Here is a 19,330-nt window from a genome sequence, read left to right as displayed (position 1 = left end):
CAAGAGTCATCTCTTCCCTGGGGGCAAGGTTCAGCCACGCAGATAGGGACATCTTTGCAGTCCTCCCTCCCCGTACACAACACACACACACACACACACACACACACACACACACACACACACCCCAAGCCCCCTCGCAGTCCTCCCTCCCCGTACACCACACACACACACACACACACACACACACACACACACACACACACACACACACACACACACACACACACCCCAAGCCCCCTCACCCCCAACCACGTCCCGAAGCAACACCCGGAGTCCCTCGGGGGCATGCGATGTATAGCCCTCTGTGTCGTCCGGCCAATGGAGCTGGAGGAGAGAGGAAGGCAGGGACGTGGTTGCAGGAGGTCAGGGGCCAAGTTGGACTCAGTCCCCAGCAGCTCCGAAGGCAGAGCAGGGGGTGCAGGCCGGGAAGGGTCGCCGCGAGTCCAGGAGGCCGCGGCCTCCGGGTCCTCAGCGCCGCCTCCCCGGAGGAAGGCGGGAGCGGGGAGGAGGGGGTGGGAGGAGGCGGAGGGCGGAGGAGGGCGGCGCGCTGCGAGGTTATTTGTGGTTCGCTTTGATCCCGAGGGGGAACCTGAAACTCTCACATTCCTGGCATAGCAGCCGCCTCCGGCGCTGCCCGACCCTGGGGCTGCGTGCTGGGGCCCAAGCGGCCAGAGCGTCGGCGCTACGGCCGAGAGCACACCTCAGCCGCCGCGCTGAGCCGAGCCGGGCCGGGCCGGGTCGTCGGGTCTGACAGCGCCGAGCACCCGCGGGCCGCTGCGGTAAGGAAGGGCTCTCGGCGCTTTGGGGAGCGCGCGGGGCCGCAGAGACTCGCCCCAGTCGAAGCCCGAGCCCCGCCGCAGCCTGGGCTTTTCCGGGAGCGGGAGCGGGAGCGGAGCGGACCCAGCGTCCTCCAAGGCACAGCGCGCCTTTCCCGGCAGCCACGAAGCAGGGCAAGGACCGCTCCGCCCGGGGGTGTCTCTCGAAGGCGCGCGGGTCTGCTGGGGCTGGAGGAGGGGGGCAGCCTCTGGGGAGAACGTAGTGGGTGTTTGGGGTCGCGGGTCGGGAAGAGGGGATGCCAGGGGATGCGGATCTGGGCGGAAGGCGCCGCTTGGAGCTCAGTTTGCAGCGCCCTGGGGGCTGATTTGGTTAGGTAGGGGTTACAGGTGTCTTTGCCCCCCAACTAGCCCAAGAATTCCTCTTTGTCTTCCTTGGAAAATCCTCTCTTGAGCCACGGTCTGGCTCTCACTTAGAAAGAATGCAGCTTGCCGTCCAGCCCGCTGACGTCAGCGCTGGAGCATTTGGAAAACAAAGAGGGCTCGGGAGGGAGGGAGGGAGGCGGCTCCACGACGCTTAAAGACCTCTCCGGACCACTGGCTACCGTCGTCCACCCAGCTCCCGGCGCAGCGGCGGCCACCGGGTGCTCGTAGTCAGCCAGGAGTCCGGGTAGGGCGGGATGAGGTGCGGTCTGACTAGAGACCCTCGCTTTGGTTCCTTAGGCGCGCGTGAGCCCAGGCAAAGGCCGGAGTTGCGTGCTTGCTTAGAAGAGGGTGTTTCAGAGACCTGGGCGCGCTAGTACAGCAGGGGTGCACGGCCCGGGTCGCGGGAGCAGATTTTAGTAACGGCTCAGCTGAAAGGATGTGCATCCAAGGGTCTTGACCGGGACAAACGCGGGATGAGAGGCGCGGGAGGTGTTCCCTGCACCCAGGCACACTGTTGGTGGGGAGAGGGCCTGGAATCTGTCCGGAAAGCTGCATTCTCCGGTCCTCCTCGGCTGCAGTCAGCCCAGACAGTGATTAACTTAGGAATGCCCCGTGGATGAAACGCTAGGGAGAATTGATTCCGGTTTGTTTTGCCTCGGGTAGCTCTAGAGTCTTGCATCTCCCGTCCTTGTGTGTTTGGGGCGGGGGGAATGAGGGGGTGCCAGGAAGGATGAATACAGAGTACCCTCCAGACGCATCTCCCTCTCCCCGGTTTTGGGCAGCTGGGAGGAGGGAGTGGAATGGCTGCTCTGCCAGTTGGCCAAGCCCTAACTTGAGCAGGGCACTGGGGCTAGTTTTGGGGCAGAGGAGGGGCTGCGTTCCTCCTACTGTCCTCCCGTGCACACAGGACCTCCGGAGGTGTGGGTTTTGTTTGGTCTTCCCTGAATCCCAGTTTGGAGGTCTGTGGTAGAGGAGGCTGTGGAAAGGAAGCTGGGTGAGGTGGGCAGCCTTCCAGGCCATGAGCCACTGGGAGCCCAGGCTCAGAAGGGAACACCTTCCGCAGGAGATATTATCTCCCTGCAGTTTAGGCTCAGAGCCCCCAGCCCCAGGTTCCTGCAGCCAAGAGCCTCCCCGCTCGCTCCCTTCCTTCTTCAGTCGGCTCAAGTGGTGTTACCAATGTCAAGATGCTGATGGCCCATCATCCCCTGCGTGCCTAGAGGGCCATCAGGGCACATCCAAGGAGCAAGTGTGTGTGTAGCTGGGGGTGGTAATCATAAAATCGAAGACATCGTGCCACCCTTTCTTTTTACCTGGAGCACTTACTGTCAGCGCACAGACTATGTGACTGGCCCACAAACCTTGATGGGTGGCACCTTTTTGCCTCATCTCACAAAACCATTGTCCTATTATAGTCTCTCTTTCATCCCTTATTCACCAATCCAGATGCATTTTTTCCTTCTTCCTGTTCACCTTGCAGAGTGACTGCCAAGGTCATCCCATGACAGGGAAGGCTCAGCAGAGTAAAGGGTGGTGAGTTAGCTGTGCCAAGGCCGGCACTCAGGCATGCTTCATCCTAGACGGTCCTGGGGGCTGTTTGCCTACGGCTTCTACCAGGCTGGAATCATTCTTTATCACCTGCCAATAAACTGGGGCCCTGTCCACCCCTGGACTGGAATGCTCAGTGGTTAGAGCTGAATTAGGCCTGCGCTAGAGTCGCTCATCAGGCTCTTTGATGGGAAGCTGACTGCAGGAGGCCAAGGTTCCTGGTGTCTAGGTTACTGGTGTTTTTCTCTAGGCACAGTAAGTCTCCATGAATATGATTATAATGGCAGTCCTTTGCCAGGGATTTACAGTACACCAGGAGCTCAACAGCCATTGCCTGTTTTAATTCTCAACTCCGTGAGGCTAGCATTATTCCTTCATATTTCCGATGGAGAAACTGAGGCTCAGAAGTTAAGTGACTTGCCTTAATCAGTAGATGGCAGCATTGGCAGTTGAACCCAGGCTTGTGTGCCCCTCCATAGCCTTGCTCTTTACCATCATGCCTTTGACCAGACAGTAATGGAAAGTCCCCCCCTTTCCCATGTGCTCCCACTGAGTGGTCTTCTTTCTCTCCTCCCAGGTGCTCTGGGGCCAGGTGCCGCTGGCCTTTGTCCAGGCGGTTGTGTGCAAGCCCAGGAAGCATGAGGACACTGGAGGACTCCTCGGGTACGGTCCTGCACCGCCTCATCCAGGAGCAGCTGCGCTATGGCAACCTGACCGAGACCCGCACGCTGCTGGCCATCCAGCAGCAGGCCCTACGGGGTGGGGCTGGGGCTGGGGGCACAGGGAGCCCCCAGGCCCCCCTGGAGATCGTGGCCCCCGAGGACAGTCAGGTGCTGCAGCAGGCCACAAGGCAGGAGCCCCAGGGCCAGGAGCACCAGGGCACCGAGACCCACCTGGCAGAGAACAGCCTCTACCGGCTGTGCCCACAGCCTGGCAAGGGCGAGGAGCTGCCCACCTATGAGGAGGCCAAAGCCCACTCGCAGTACTATGCGGCCCAGCAGGCGGGGCCCCAGCCACATATGGGGGACCGGGATCCCCGCGGGGCCCCGGGTGGCATTCGGAGGCAGGATGAGGCCCTGCGTGAGCTGAGGCACGGGCACGTGCGCTCCCTGAGCGAGCGGCTCCTGCAGCTGTCCCTGGAGAGGAACGGGGCCCGTACCCCCAGCCACATGAGCGCCTCCCACAGCTTCCCCCAGCTGGCCCGCAACCAGCAGGGACCCCTGCCCAGGGGCGCCCCTGCAGAGGGCCCGGAGCCCCGCGGACCTCCACCTCAGTACCCACACATCGTGCTAGCTCATGAGACCACCTCCGCTGTCACCGACCCGCGGTACCGCACCCGTGGCAGCCCGCACTTCCAGCATGCGGAAGTAAGGTAACTGCCCACCTCGGTCTTCAAGCTCTTGGCTTCCAGCGTAGTTCTCCCAGGGTGAAGAGCCTCCAGAATCCTGGCGAGCTCCAGAGGAAGGCCGATGATACCCCCTCCCTCCCAAGATGGGAGCTAATGCTGGAAGAAAAGAGGGATTTAGCCAGGGTCACATGAGAACTTAGCGGCATCCCTTGCTTTAATTTGGAGGTGGACACCATTGTCTAATTGTCTGTGGCAGTTGAGTAACTAGGGTTTTCAGAGGCTATGAATTACAGCAGGGGGTTAAAGGTTGGGTTTCAGAAAGAACTTGCAAAGACAAGGGTTGGGAATCATTGCCAAACTGTTTCCAAGTTAAGTGGGAAGAAGGTGGAACCTCCTTCTCTGGAGGTTTCTAAGAACAAGTGGACATGTTTGCTTTCTGTGATTACTGGGAGGCATTCCTAACTGTAGGCAGGAAGAAAGGACCAGATGGCCTCCTTAGGGACCTCTCCCCGCTCCTACACCGGGGCGGGAGCTGCCCTGTCCCTACCATTCATTTCCTTTCATGTTTTTCTGTGTGGTCCATGTGGGTGGAGCCTGGAGTGGGAGAGGATTCCTGGTCCAGGTGAGCCCCTTTCTGTGGAGGCTCCGGAGAGGCTGCTGCGGGGAGGGCTTAGTGTTTGATTCTCAGTGTGAAGGGAAGCCTTTAGAGGATGCAATTTGGCTTACCTTTTTAAAACGATTCCTCTGCTGCATGTAGAGAATGGATTCTAGAGGCTAGAATGGAAGCAGGGATGCCCGGGAGGGGCAGGAAGCCCAGATAGTTTGCAGAAATAGGGTTCCTAGAAATGAGGCTATCGCTTGGCTCCGCACCTTCTCCTGAGAAGCTGACACACGCCCTTTTCACACGCCCTGCATCTCCCCCGCACAGGGGTCCAGGAAGCCCCACCAGAGGAGCCTGAAGGTTTGCAGACTCCCTCTTCCTCTGATGGCCCAAGGTCCAAGTCTGGTTCTCTTCGTGCCTGCTGAGTCCTCATTTAGTCACCCACTTTCCCACTGTGTGCCCTTTCCCGGGAAAGATGGCTTTCTTAGCTCTCGAGAAATGAGTGACGTGATAGCTTGGAATGAAGGGACCAGAAGATGGAGCCTGTGGGTTTTCGCCACCCTCCACCTCCCAGGCCCCCCCACCTTATCTCCTTTCTCAGGGCTCCGTCCTGGGAGAGTTTCGGAAGCTTAGTCGTGGTTTCTTCTCTTGGACCAGCCTTATTGAGCCCTGTCAGGAAAAGATAATATCGTGGAAAGGAAGTAGACTGTTTGCAGGAGAACAAAAAAAGAGGGAGGGGGAGGGGCGAACAAGGGGAAGGGAGAGCAAGTGTGAAGGAAAGGAGGCTGTATTCTTTCTTGGAGCCAAGTCATCCCCAAAGAATGCCATTTGTGTCTGCCTGGCCCAGGGCAGGGGGAGCAAGTTCAAGAAGCAACCCCAAGATGCCACATTTAGCAGCACAGGGAGAGTTTGCACATTCCAATGGGGACTCTCGGCTCTCACTGGAAGCTCTACCTTAGGCAGTAAGAGAAATACATCTGCCCGCCTCTCCTTTGGCTGATCCGCTGAGGCTTGCTTTCTGGGAACTGGGGGCAGGGACTGTCCTTATAGCCTAGGGTCATAAGAGGGGCAGGGGAGCCCGGAGTCTGGAGGGGGAAGGATGAAGGGGAGGGATGAGGGGAAGGGCAGGCATAGGTGCTGAGGTGATGGACTCATGTGGGGCTTCCAGGACTTGGGAAAGTTCCTGGTGAAACTGAGGCCATCAGCTCTTTTACACTTAAAGCCACAAGGCCCCAGAAAGGCTCTGTGACTCTCTGCTCCTTCCCTTGACATGGGGCCCTGAGGCTGACGTTATACCAGTAGGACATTGTCCCTAAACTCAGGCTATTGTCATAGTCCTGAGGCAACCACTACGCCCCAGAAAATCCAGTGTTTGGGTCACATTTACTCTTTGAGCAGAGAGTAAGCTGCGGTCTCCACTAGGAGAGACGGAGGATGGAAGCTTCCCCCAGCTGGCCCGCAACCAGCCATCATTGTGGGAACGCCCACTGCAGGCCCAGCACTCTGCCAGGCAAATGTAGCCCTCACAAACCCCCTTGAGGCTGAGAACCTTGCTTTCATGATTGAGCGGAGTCCTGCCGCACCATGGGCTTAAACGCTGGAGCCGGAGTTTGAATGCCTATTTTGTCAGACTCTGGAGCCCAGACTCTACCCCTGACATCTGTCTCGCCGCTCTAACCTTAGCCGCAGTCTTCTAAAAATGTTTCTTCAAGGGGTGACGGGACCCAAAATAGGAGGGAGAAAAAGTGCGTGTGAGCGCAGGGCCTGACACCAGGGGCCGGAACAGACACCAAGTGGCCCAGGGGCCTGGAAGTTTGTGTGTTCAGTCATGATGGATGTGACCTCCACACTCAGAAAGAGCCTTCTATTGATGAGAAGGGTCAGGAGTGCACTTTTCAAGATCTCTTCTTTGAGCTCGGGTTGCTAGGACTGCTCAGGCTGATCCCCAGGGCCTTGGCCACAGTGAGGCTGGGCATGAAATAAGCATGCTCATGTTAATCCCCTCCAGCCCTGCTCCCCTGGCCCTTGAAGGTCTTGGGGACGCCATGTGGAAAGGCCTTCCCCACCAGTCGCTGCCTCACGCTGTGGGGAGGCTGTCTGCCCAAGAGGGCTGGCGCGACTCGGGGTGGTTTCTCGGTCTCTGAGCACCTACTCTTCTGTTCCCCAGGATCCTGCAGGCCCAGGTGCCCCCTGTGTTCCTCCAGCAGCGGCAGCAGTACCAGTACCTGCAGCAGCCCCAGGAGCACCCCCCGGCCCCATCCCCGGCTCCCCTCAGCCAGGGCCCGCTAGGCTCCCTCAGCCTACCAGGGTTGGAGGCCCCAAGTACCCAGGCCTCCTCGGGCAGTGCCCACCTGGCCCAGATGGAGACTGTGCTGAGGGAGAATGCCAGGCTGCAGAGGGACAACGAGAGGCTGAAGAGGGAGCTGGAGAGCTCGGCGGAGAAGACCGGCCGCATCGAGAAGGTAGGCCCTGCTGGGGCCTCGGAGGGGCAGGGGGAAGAAGGGACCCCGACGGGGCTGGCCTGGCTGGGCTTCTCAGCCGTCCCTCAGTCCCCGCCCCCATCCCTCGTGCAGCCTCCCTGGCTGACTCCAGACAGCTGGGGAGCAGCCGGCACAGCAGGCCTGGAGCATGAGCTGTTGCTGCCCAATGGTGATTAGAAAGAGCCCATTCACGGCTCCCTCACACTCGCACCCTTCCCCTGCACACACCCCCTCCCGTGGACACCTCCCACAGAGAGCCCTTTGTATCCCCCACACAACAGCAAGTCTGTTCCAGGCCAGCCCTGGCCACAGAGGAAGCCCCTCCTCTTGGAAAAAACGAGCGACTTATTGGAATCATAGGCCAGCGAGGAGCACGTGCGGAACCTGCCAGCCGCCAAGTGGGAGGGGCAGCCAGGGCCAGGCTGGCCCTCTGGGGTGGATGGCGGTGGCTGGAGAGGCAAATCCTCCAAGCAGAGGCGGCTCAGGCTGGGGTCTGGTGCTCCCTTCTTAGTGAAGGGTTACCAGCTGTGCGCTCAGCCTTAGCAGGTGGCCTCAGGCCTCCCGAGGCCATCCTGTGGTGTCCAAGATAAGTCCACCCTCCGGACCGTGGTTGGAGTCTGAGTGCCCACTCCTGGGCCCATTGTGCTCAGATTTCTCAGTAGAAGCCAGACAAAAGGAAGATGCTTCTTTCTGGACAGTGGGCCCCAGAAAGCTGCGCTTAGTCACGCTGCAGGCAGCCACTTCCAGAGATCCTGGCCTTGGGTTTGCTCAGGACCTTGGGACAGTTGAAGGGACCCTCGCTTGCCTGTTCCAGCAGTCTGGTCCACCTCTAGAGGCTACAGGCTGCAGCCCATGCCACCAGAACTAGGTGGATTTTTTTGCTGTGGCTTTTGATCCTCTCCTCTCTCACCCTTTCTGATGGAGAATAGCAGATCAGCCGGGGTCTGTGGAGGGGACCTTGATGCCACTCCCTCCCTGGGAGCTATCCCCTTCCTTCAGCTCTGCTGTCTGCCTCTTGCAGCTGGAGAGCGAAATCCAGCGGCTCTCTGAGGCCCACGAGAGCCTGACGAGGGCCTCTTCCAAGCGGGAGGCCCTGGAGAAGACTATGCGGAACAAGATGGACAGTGAGATGAGGCGGCTGCAGGACTTCAACCGGGATCTGAGAGGTGAGGACGGCTTACCCAGGTGGAGGGGTGGGGAGTGCCTGCGGACAGCTTGATCCCACTGTTCTAGGGAATAATTCAGAATCTGTCCTCTGCAATAATAGTATAAATCGACTCAAAGGAGACTAGGCTGAGACTCCTTGGGGAGTCTTGTCTCTGTGTTCTAGACCTTAGGGCTCCTCATGGACCTCCCACCCATGTGGCCCAGGATGACCTGGAGCTTTCCTATGAGCCCACCCCCAACTTGGAGAATGCAGCCCGACAGATAGGACCGAGGGGACACCCCAGCAGGCGGCTTCACCTGTATTCAAACATTTTTCCTTAAAACCTCTTTTCTTTATTTGAAACAGAGAGATTGGAATCTGCAAACCGGCGCCTGGCAAGCAAGACACAGGAAGCGCAGGCAGGCAGTCAGGACATGGTGGCCAAGTTGCTGGCTCAAAGTGAGTAGGGGTCCCACTCAGGAGCCTGGCCAGAGGTGTGGCCAGGACAGCCCCTCAGCACAGGGAGGATCGGCCTCCTCTATCAAAGCAATGCTTGGAGCTTGGGTTTACTGAATGTCTACTACGCACCCAGCAGTGGACTAGACCTGGGGGAGGGGTAGTTTCTGAAGATGAAAAAGATCTGGTTCTCTGTGTATTGGGGAAATCAGTGGATCCAGAGGGATAGCTGGGGAGCTGTGGTTTGCTGAGCTGTGGTGCTGACCATCGGTTCAGTGTCCTTCAGAAGCATGGGGGAGGCCAGAGAGCCTTGGAGACAGGTGGGATGAGAGAGAAGGAAGAGTCTGAGTCTCCCAGGGGGTGCCCAGGGGGAATGCGGGAAGCTGGGGAGCATGGTGAGGCTGGGCCATAACAGGTGGAGGCACCAGCCAAAAATGGGGCGTAACCAACAGGGCAGCCCAAAGAAGGGGCTCAGGAGGATCCCCTAAAGAGGGTGGTCAGAGGCTTCTTGAACAACAGATGAGTTCATTGTTGACTCATCCATTCAGTCACTCATTTGTTCACTAGCACAGCTGTGCTGAGCCCCTGGCCGGCGTGGAGCACAGCAGGAACAGGTCAGGAAGGTGCCAGGGCAGGGAGGTCAAGAGAGGCAGTGAGCTTGAGGAAGGAGCAGGGTCTTCCCACCCCGGATTTCAGGCAACAAGGGTGGCCTGGCCCCGGAGGCGAGATGAGGAGAGGTCCCCAGCAGCCTGAGAGAAGGGCTCTGTGGGGTAGCAGGGTGGGGAGCAGGCCACAGGTGAAGAAGCAGCAGGATAGCTCAAGTGGAGGTTCAAGCAGGGAGTTTGGGGGAAGAGGGAGGACAAAGGGAGCCCCGAGCTCAGCAGTAGGAAGAAGCTGCAGCAGTCAGAAGAGACAGAGAGGCAGTTATTTATTAAAATCCTCCTGTATGCTCTTACTACGTGCTATAGTGGTGTTAGGGTGTTTGCAAAGGAGTGGAGTGGGGGCGGCTGGTGGCCGGGCGAGGGTGGCTTCGAGGAAGGAGGAACCCATTCAGAAAGCCTGCTGTGCTGAAGCTGGATACTTAGGGGGTGTCCAGAAGTGGAGGGGCAGCTTGAGGGCTGAGCTGTGCTGGCAGCACCTCCCTCCTCAAGGAGGGCTCGGCCCTGGACAGGGCCGACAGGAGCCCAGCACTGAAGGGCTGGGGGGTGGGGGTGGGCAGGGGGCAGGCGGGGCTGTACTGGCGGGAGGCGATGACTTAGGGTCTCTGGGAGGTGGGGAGGGGACGGCCCCGGGGGTCCCGTTTGGAGTCTGGGGAGGGCGGGTTTCTGGAAGCGGGTAGAATGGGGCGCCCTGTAGTAGAGGGCCGACTTTGGGGGCCGGGCTCTGCCAAAGAAAGGAAGTCACCGGCGGGTTTCTGGGAGCGGGCAGGGGAGGGGCGAAGGGGGAGGCCGGCCTGGAGGCGTTTCCGCTCCCCGGGGAGCGAGCGCCAGGCTGTTCTTGGCTCCGGGCTGGAGCCATTAATCTGGCAGCGGCGGGTGACCTGGATGCCAGGCATTCCTGAGCCCGGGCTGTTCCGCTGCGCCCCGCCCCGCCGCCGCCGCCGCCGCTCCCTCCCGCGCCCCGCCCGCCCGCACTGCGGGAGGAGGGAGGGCACTGGGACAAAGGGACTGGGACGTGCCGGTGGGGCCTCGCTTTCCCAGGGGGAAAGGCCTTCTGCTCCCTCCACTGCTCGCTCGCCCTTGGCCCCTCGCCCTGTCTCCCTGATTCGCGGCCACCCCGCCTGGGAGCGCCCCCGCCCCCTGCCCGCCAGACAGGCCCAGGGTTTTATCCTGGTGGCTGGGGATGGCCAAGGGCTCAGGCTTCCCAGCCCCTGCCGGGGCCTTAGAGGTGTGAGGTGGCAGGAAGCTTCTGGAAGCCAAAGGCTGGGTCCTGGGGATCCTCCCCAAGGGCTGACAGAAGCCATGCAGCCCTTCCTTGCTCCCAATAGCCATGGGGAAACCAGAATTCTCAGGGAAGATGCCTCTGGTTGATCTCATCTTTTTTCTGGAGTCAGTCAACACTAGTAGGGAAGTGTGGCCCCTATCGCCAGTGCCATCTGCTTTTCCTACTAGGCAAGCTATACAGACCTCCAGCTCAGGTCAGACCCTGTCCTCCCTGGGGATCTGGCCTTGAGTCCTGAGGCCTGGTTCTCCCAGCCCTGTCCCCCTTGGGCAGTTTCTTCCCACTGAGCCTCAGATTCTGAGGCTGTAAGATGGGGGCATCATAGACTGGGATGAGATGCAGGCCTCCTGCAAACTCTGTAAGCTGTTGGGCTCTGTGAAGCCTCCCAGGATGGGGTCACTACCTCCAGGTCCAAAGTCCCAGTCAGCACTCCCGCCTGCCCCCTCCACTCCATCAGGGGTCAGGCCAGCTTGGGATGAAAGGCTCAATTTCAGTGTTACTGAGCTCTGCCATCTTCTCCCTCCACCCCAAAGAATGAGGCCAGCCTGGACCCAGCCTTCTGAAATCCAGCGTGAACCAGAGCTGACCTGGGTCAGTCGCCTGTGTCCTCCCTCTCTGCCCCAGGGCCCTGAGTAAATGAATCCTCCCTTCTGCCTGCCAGGTCCCAAGCCTTCACTCGTCTGTTCCAGAGCTTGTACTTCCTATGTGATAGGTATAAAGATTAAAGATGGCTCAAAGATTAAAATTAATTAAAATTAAATAAAATGAAGAATTCGGCTCTTCCCTCACACTAGCCACGCTTCCAGTGCTCAGTAGCCCCGCATGCCTAGTGGCTACCGCACTGGCTGGCACGGTGTAGGACCAGCCCGTTACGACAGGAAACTCCACCGTGCTATGATAGTGCTGCCCTAGAGAGTGCCTTTGAGTCCACCAGGCAGGCCCCAGAGCCTCTGCCCTCCAGCAAGGCGGGCAGCCCACACACTCTGCGGGTAGGGGCGCCTGGGTCCACAGAGTGAGCCCTGGAGCCCACTTCGGGAGCCCTCTAGGTGTGAGGGCCTCACACCACAGCCAAGCAGCCTGATCCGTCAGAGGCAGGCTGACTTGGGTCCCCATCCTGGCAGCACCATTCACCTCCTATGTTTCCTCCCCTTTAAGTTGAGGGGTCACAAATCCTGCCTCAAGGGACTGTTACTGGAGGCTTTGGTGGAATAAGATGTATAAGTGCCTGGCTCCTGGGGCAGCACAGGGTGGTCCCTTCCCCTCTCCTTGATTCTTCCACTTGAATGATGACCACACGACAGTCCACCTGAGCCTCCGTTTTCTCATCTGCAAATGGGCGTCACAGTTCCTACCGGTCCAGTCTCTAGTGTCACCGTGAGGCTCGAGGGGAACTGTGAATGTGTTTTGGAAATGGTGACACCTGGCACAAGTGGGCAGTGTTTGGGGCTCTCTCCTGGCAAGACCGTGTCCCAGCAGAGGAGCAGTGTAGCCCAGTGACTACTGCAAGGGCCCCGGCCTGGCGCGCTCATTTACTCATGACTTAACCTGAGCCTCAGTTTCCTGGCCCATGCAATGGGGTTACTAAGGGTACCTAACTCGTAGGTTGTGGGGAGGATAAGATGCAGTCATGCTGCTGCAGTGGTCAGCCCAGAGCCCAGTACGTGGGGGGTGCTCCGTGGGGCCAGCGAGGTGCCTGCCGTCACTGACCAGGCCCCCCCTCTCCGTCCCTGCAGGCTACGAGCAGCAGCAGGAGCAGGAGAAGCTGGAGCGGGAGGTGGCACTGCTGCGCGGAGCCATCGAGGACCAGCGGCGGCGGGCCGAGCTGCTGGAGCAGGCTCTGAGCAATGCCCAGGGCCGGGCGGCACGAGCCGAGGAGGAGCTGCGGAAGAAGCAGGCCTACGTGGAGAAGGTGGAGCGGCTGCAGCAGGCCCTGGGGCAGCTGCAGGCTGCCTGCGAGAAGCGTGAGCAGCTGGAGCTACGGCTGCGGACGCGCCTGGAGCAGGAACTCAAGGCCCTGCGTGCGCAGCAGGTGAGCTGGGAAGACCCGCGGAGGTGGCAGAACTGGAGCAGCATCAGAGGAGGCCAGCTCTGAAGCCCCCGGGAGCCCCTGCTGAGATCCAGGCAGAGCCCCCTTGGAAAGCCAGGGTGATCTGTGCCGGCCTTGCTGAAGGCCCCTCCCAGCCACCAGTCTTAGCAGAGGCTTTGCCACGGGGCCATGTGCCGACCTTGGGGACTCAAGACTTGGGCCTCTGTCCTCAGCAGCAGCACAGGTTGGCACACTTGGTCTCTAGAGAAAGTCACTCAGGAGCATTGATGGAGGAGACTAGCCACCTCTTGTGTGTCTCCTCAGGATCCTGGGAGAAGATAGTCGCCCAGATGCTGAGTCTTTATCCTCACTTCGGACTATGTGAATAGCTCTTGTGTTTACAGACCAGATAGGGTTCTGTCTCCACTCCCAACCTTACCCTTCCCACAGAGATAGGGTGACCAGACCTCCTGGATTGCCCAGTTCTGTCCTAGTTTACACCAGTTGTCCCAGTGTCATTGAGTTGCACCCCTTTCCCGGATTGGAAGATAATTTATGTGGTTGCTATTGCAAAGGCAGACCTGATCTTCTCACACCCTTGGCCACAGGATTTGGGGCGGGGATACGGGGACCCACGCCTCCCCTTTGTCTCTGGGTGGAAGCGGGCTGCAAAGGGGAGGCTGACCAAGCCCAAGGCTCGGTGAGAGTCCTCCTGTGGAGGCGAAGACCTGTGGCCGATGCACCCCAGCTGCCGCCCCTGACCACGGTGCTCCTCTCTCTGCAGAGGCAGGCAGGCAGCCCCGGTGGTGGCAGTAGCGGCGGTGGGTCCCCGGAGCTCAGTGCCCTGCGGCTGTCGGAGCAGCTACGAGAGAAGGAGGAGCAGGTCCTGGCACTGGAGGCCGACATGACCAAGTGGGAGCAGAAGTATTTGGAGGAACGTGCCATGAGGCAGTTTGCCATGGATGCGGCCGCCACGGCTGCCGCCCAGCGCGACACCACTCTCATCCGGCACTCCCCCCAGCCCTCGCCCAGCAGCAGCTTCAACGAGGGCCTGCTCACCGGCGGCCACAGGCATCAGGAGATGGAAAGCAGGTTGGGCATTACAGGCCGGGCACCTGGGTGGGGGTAGGGGGGTGGCGATGTCAAGTCCCTGCCCATCCTTAATCCGTGATAAACACCCCTCGCCCCACCTGGCCTAACAATCCCTCCTACTTCTGAGCTGACCCCCGTGCTTTTGGCATAGCTGGCATCATACACGTATTCTTTCCCAGAGGTACCAACCAAGTCCTTGGTCTGCCCAGGAGACCCCACTGTTGGATGCCATCCAAGGCTCTGGGACTCTATCCCCTCCCCCTCCCCCATGTAAATCAGAGAGTAAGACTTTCCTACTGAGTCCACACCATGTACCACCCCCAGAAGGAATGTGGCCGAGGCCCCTGGCCTGGGGGTAGCTAGTATTTTCTCTCCAAAAACAATCTCAGAGGCCCCACAAGATTTCCATTTAACCTATACCTGGCTCAAAAGCACAAGCACGTTGACTGAGCCCATTTGGTCAACAGCCCTGGGGGTGGTCCTCCAGGACAGGGGTTGTACCATTGCTGTCATTGGATGAACCCAGGACCTGCCCCTTGATGACCTGCCTTTGCTGGTGTGAGAAGGGCCCAGCACTTCTCGCATGGGCAATTTTCAGAGCATCCAGTTCCAGAGCTGTGATGGCATTTCTGAAGGCCCCCTCCTGCCCCTGCTGCAAGGCCAGGAGAGCCCAGCCTGGTTGTAGGAAAGGCTTTCCCTCCAACGTCTACAAGGCGGGAAGGATGGGGGCTGTTGGATCTGTAGGTCTGAAGATGCAAGCATGACCTCTCACCCCTCAGGTTAAAGGTGCTCCACGCCCAGATCCTGGAGAAGGATGCGGTGATCAAGGTCCTTCAGCAGCGCTCCAGGAAGGATCCTGGCAAGGCCACCCAGGGCTCCCTGAGGCCCGCCAAGTCGGTGCCATCTGTCTTCGTGGCTGCAGCAGCAGGGGCCCAGGGCTGGCAAGGGCTCTCCTCCAGCGAGCGGCAGGTGGATGCCCCTGCCCGGCTGGCTGCAGGTGAGAGGAGGCGGGTAAGCGGCAGAGGCAGAGGCTAGGGTGTCCTCAGGCCTTTCCTCTCAGAACTGAGGCTCAGAGGAGCCAGGGCATCCCAGCCCCTTACCCAGGGAAGCTGGCTTATACTCTGGCTCCAGTGATCCTGCAGCCCACAGCTGTCCCCCTGGTGTGAAGAGGCAGGCTGTAGCCCCCATCTCTGGAAATTCCACCACCCTGGCCCCAGCCACTTACCATCTAAGTAAAAATAGAGCTCCCTGTACAGATGTACCTTCTGGGCCAGCCCTTCCACTCCCCCTTCTAAGCAGATGCCACAGAAATCTGAGAGTCCCTACTGGTTTTAAGATTTAATCTACACCCCTTTAAGAAAGGCTCTTCTACTCGAAGTTTTTGGAACCCAATCCAACCTGATAGTTATTCCCATTTGGAAACAGGAGCGTTTAGTTGTAATCGAAGTTCTTGCAAATCAAGAGCAATTCGCATCCCTAATAGGTACAGTTAAGTAGGGGTGTTCTTCCTGGGGGTTCCACCTTATGGACAAGGCAATAACTGTGAACCTCCTGCCTTTCCAGCAGACAGGGCCCCGGCAGAGGAGCCAGTGGCCGAGGCTCCCCTAGCTGCCCACGCCAAACATGGGAGCAGGGATGGGAGCACCCAGACTGACAGCCCCCCAGACAGCGCCGCCGCCTGCCTGGGCCTGGAGCCCGACGGCCTTCTGGGGTGCAGCAGTGGCCAGAGGACAGCCTTGCTGGGTAAGTCCCCTTCCCCCCAACCCCCCGACTTCTCTGCGGGGCTGAAGGCATGTTGGGGTGTGAATTGGGGCCCCTGACCCTTTATTCCCAGGCCTGGCCCCACTCACTGCCCACACTCCACAGGGAGCCCTGCACAGGGACGGGTGAGCAGGGTGTGAGGCCCACCACAGTACATATGAGAGCTGGTTGGATGCATGAATAGGGGAACTGAAAACCCTGATTACAGACAGATCCACCTGGGAGTCTCTTTATCTTCTCTTTGGAAGTCTTCTTTTATTGCCAGTCTAAATATCTAAGATAATGGAGCTTTGGTGAGTTACCCTTCCACTCAAGTTAGGAGACTTTGTTTAAAAAGAATCCGGGAAGGAGAAATTTGAGAAGATGCCATTACTGTGTTTGCTCCCTTTCACATTAGCCTTTGCATATTTGCCTGGCCTCACCATCTCAGAAAACCACAGGCATGAAAAGAATGCGGCAGCCTCCCTCCCTTGGGGCTCTCCACCCTCCCTCCAAGCCCTCTGACCAGTTCCAAGTTGTAAACAACTGTGTCTTCCACTCTGGAGGCTGGTGGTCTGGACCGAGAGCCCAGAGGGAGCAGAGCTTTGTGCTTAGGTTGGCCAAGTTATGGCGACCTGGGCAGCTGAGTTGGGAAAAGTTGTTGAAGATAGATCCTATCTTTCAAACGTGGTAGGATTTAAAAGAGCAGTGTGGTAATGCTCGTTGGCATGTGCCTGTGTTCTTATCTCTCCAGATTCTGTTGCTACATCCAGAGTCCAGGACTTGTCGGACATGGTGGAGATACTGATCTGAAGGAGGTGGTGCCTTGGGGACTCCGAACCACTCCCTGCTCTCCTCTGCCCTCTGCCACGTGGCCATTCCAGCAGCCCCTCCAGAGGCTGCTTCACCCTCCCCCAGCCCAGCACTCATTCCCATTGACCATCTGGTCCCAGGAGCTGAGGAAGGATGCTGCAGAGGAGAAGGGGAGCTGTGAGCCGGCCCCCAGAAGACTCTGCTCCTTAGCCCCACATTCCTCCTGGGCCCACGTGGAATGAGGACTGGACCTTAACCTGCTTGCAGCCCAAGGCTTGCTGCCAGGGTAGCAACCGAAAGCTCAGAAGGGAGTAGCCCCTTCTGCACCCCCAGTGGACACTCGGGCAGAGGGGGACAGGATATGTTGATTTGGGGGCTGATTGCCAAGGATGGCTGCCCGTGGACGCCAGGTGGGCTGGTTTACTAGTCAGGCCTGGCTCAGTGTGGTCCCTCCAACCTCCTCAGCCCCTCACCGCCTCCTTGGGCTCACCCACACTTGCATCTTGTGGGGCCTGTTGAGGCCACAGCCTCACCCCTTCACTTGGAAAGGACTGGGATGCGCTGTGCGGTTTGTATATAATTCCCTTCCTTGTGGAACAGAAGACTGAAGCGGGCTGCTTCAGATTTGTCCCCTCGTTCTGTGCTCCCATCTCTGCTGTCACGGTTCCGCCCAGTTATCTCCCCTTCTCAAGCCCTTGGCCCGTGATCCAGTTGATCCACGGGATATTGGCTGTCTTTTTCCCCATCTTGAACCCTTTTTGAAATGCCCACGTGACCCTCCCCACCACCACCATCACCAGCCTCTTGAAATGGCTCCACAGCTCCTGTCCTTGGGACATCCTGTCAGTTTGGTTATGAGCCCTGAGCCAGGTGAAGTGAGCCACCACACAAGTCTGCTGTGGTGGGGTTCCCAGCACCAGTTCTCCCAAAGGAAACTGGAGACATGGCCTTGTTCTCATCAGGGTCTCTGTCCACCCACCCTGGAGGGATTGGGAGACGTGACTCAGATAGTCCTCTGAATGGAGCCCCCGTTACAGCATGGCGCCGTGAGGCTGGCTCCTCGAGCCACCCGTGCCCAGCACCCTGAAGCAGGGCCGGCGCTTGAGAACTGGAGTGAAGCATCCAATGGCAGCCTGCCAGTGGCCGTGACTTTGACTTCTGGTCTTAAAGAGTCCCCCAGCTCAGCCCCAGGAGCGATTGGTGGGTTTTAGCAGTTTGTCTTGACTGTTTTTAGTTCTCCTTGAATCTTTGTTTTTTTTTTTTTTTCCTTTACCGTTTTTAGGTTTTATATGTGTTATTTTATTCCCATGGTTCCTCAAGTTTCCTTTTTAAACATTTGCATTTGCTGGACAATTGCATATTTTTTTAAATCTCCCTACCCCTCTTGAAAGCTGAAAAATGCATTTGGTTCATATGCATTGTTTACAAAGAAAAAAAGAAAAAAGAGAAAAAAAGGCAAAAAAATATTGTGGAAGAAAAAAAACAACTTAATATATTTTGGATTAATATTTGGTATTTCTTTTAAAGTATTTTTTTGTGCTGTGAACATTTTCTGCCAAAGACCATGATGTGTGTCTGTATGTTTAAGTTATCGTAAATATTTAAAATGTAAACATGGCTGTTTTGTTATGCCACCCTGTACCAGGATTGCTGCTGCATTCCACTGGGTATAACAGTATTTTAATAAAAAAAAAAAATTTAATTAAAAGCGGTGTCTTTGCACAGGTGAGAGACTACACTGAGAGGGAAAGGAGAGGGGGTAGGAACTTTGGGGGGGCCACCCGTGTCATAGTCCCCAACCACTCTCAGCACTGAGCTGGACCCCTACTCGTCCACCCCATGCTCCTGTACGCCTTGGTTCTTAAACACTGACCAGGGCATGTCCATAAACCACCAGCTCAGGGTGACTGCCATTTCTCATATAAGAGGAGTGAAGGCTGGTTTCCATTTTCTGATTGTGGGAAACCTTTGGGCAAGGCTGGTCCCTCCTTATCTGCAAGGCTAGGAGGCTATACAGTGTAATTTCTTCTAGGATCCACAAGTCCTGGGAATTTGTGAGGCTGCATTAAGGGCAAGGTTGGAATGAGGATGTGGTTGGCTTTCCCCAGAGAACATTTCAGTCTGGGAGAGTCTGGCAGAGGGGCAGCCTCCCCAGGTAACTTTGTTCTAACTGACTTTGTTTGCCCACACGCTGTGGTTACTCCACAGTAGGAAGGGGTGTCCAAAGGTGGCTTTACCCTTCCCTCCCCCTGTCCAGCATGGAGTTCCTGTCTGGGACCATCCAAGAGACAGGGAGCCGTGCTGCCTGGAGCCCTGCAGAGGGTCTTCATGTGTGCGGCAGGATCTTGGGCTCTGCCTCCCTCCCTGGCTGTGGCCTCAACACCCCTGCCCAAGTTCCAGGAAAGCATATCACTCCAAACCACAAAAGAGAAAACATCTCAATCTCAGGGGTCCTTGTATCAGAAACAAAGCCCCTGCTGCCATGAGCCAGTCAGCACACTGAGGTTCCCCGTCAGGAACAACCAGCCTCATCAGGCTGTCAGTCAGGAGCCAACCACCAGGCAGAGGGCGGCCAGACAGGCCCGTGATGGGAACGGTCACCTCCACGGCAGTGAGCCAAGTATTTTCAGGGCTGGTGTAGGGACTCAGCAGCCATGTTGATGAGTATCCGAGCAGGATCGTAGAGATCAGCTTCCCGAGCCGGCCGACCTGCCCACAAGAGATGGAGCCAGACAGGTGGAGGAACTGGGAACATGCAAGGACCTTCTAGCTACTTTGCGATAGCGATGGGCCCCAGATTCCCCGGCCAGCACAATGCACCCCGTGGCCACGCCTCCACCCCAGCCCCTCCAGGCCACCTCCCACCACGTGGGCAGCATCGATGCCCATCTTCCCAGGCCCCGGACTGTGACTTGCTATGTGGACTGTGGCTAGGTTGCCCT

The 19,330-nt window shown here is 58.1% G+C and overlaps 1 protein-coding gene across 2 annotated transcripts; it reads left to right on the top strand.

The window, feature by feature from the left end:
• The first annotated feature begins 586 nt into the window (after positions 1–586).
• AMOTL2 (angiomotin like 2) lies at positions 587–18,096 on the top strand. 2 transcript variants are annotated; one of them, XM_027091577.1, is made up of 10 exons: positions 587–779; positions 3,322–4,116; positions 6,861–7,155; positions 8,195–8,339; positions 8,687–8,779; positions 12,451–12,746; positions 13,528–13,835; positions 14,615–14,832; positions 15,399–15,578; positions 16,330–18,096. In XM_027091577.1, the coding sequence occupies exons 2-10, from the start codon at positions 3,383–3,385 to the stop codon at positions 16,386–16,388; spliced, it is 2,328 nt and encodes a 775-aa protein (XP_026947378.1). In that variant the 5' UTR covers positions 587–779; positions 3,322–3,382; the 3' UTR covers positions 16,389–18,096. The 2 variants fall into 2 exon arrangements, with proteins under 2 accessions (XP_026947378.1, XP_026947379.1); XM_027091578.1 differs by having other exon boundaries at positions 603–779; positions 15,402–15,578.
• Positions 18,097–19,330: the final 1,234 nt, after the last annotated feature.

This window comes from Aethalodelphis obliquidens, unplaced genomic scaffold (genome assembly GCF_003676395.1).
Source record: "Aethalodelphis obliquidens isolate GAN/ISIS:26980383/991018 unplaced genomic scaffold, ASM367639v1 scaffold72, whole genome shotgun sequence".
NCBI classification, from domain to species: Eukaryota; Metazoa; Chordata; class Mammalia; order Artiodactyla; family Delphinidae; genus Aethalodelphis; species Aethalodelphis obliquidens.
This window is presented reverse-complemented; position numbering and strand designations above follow the sequence as displayed.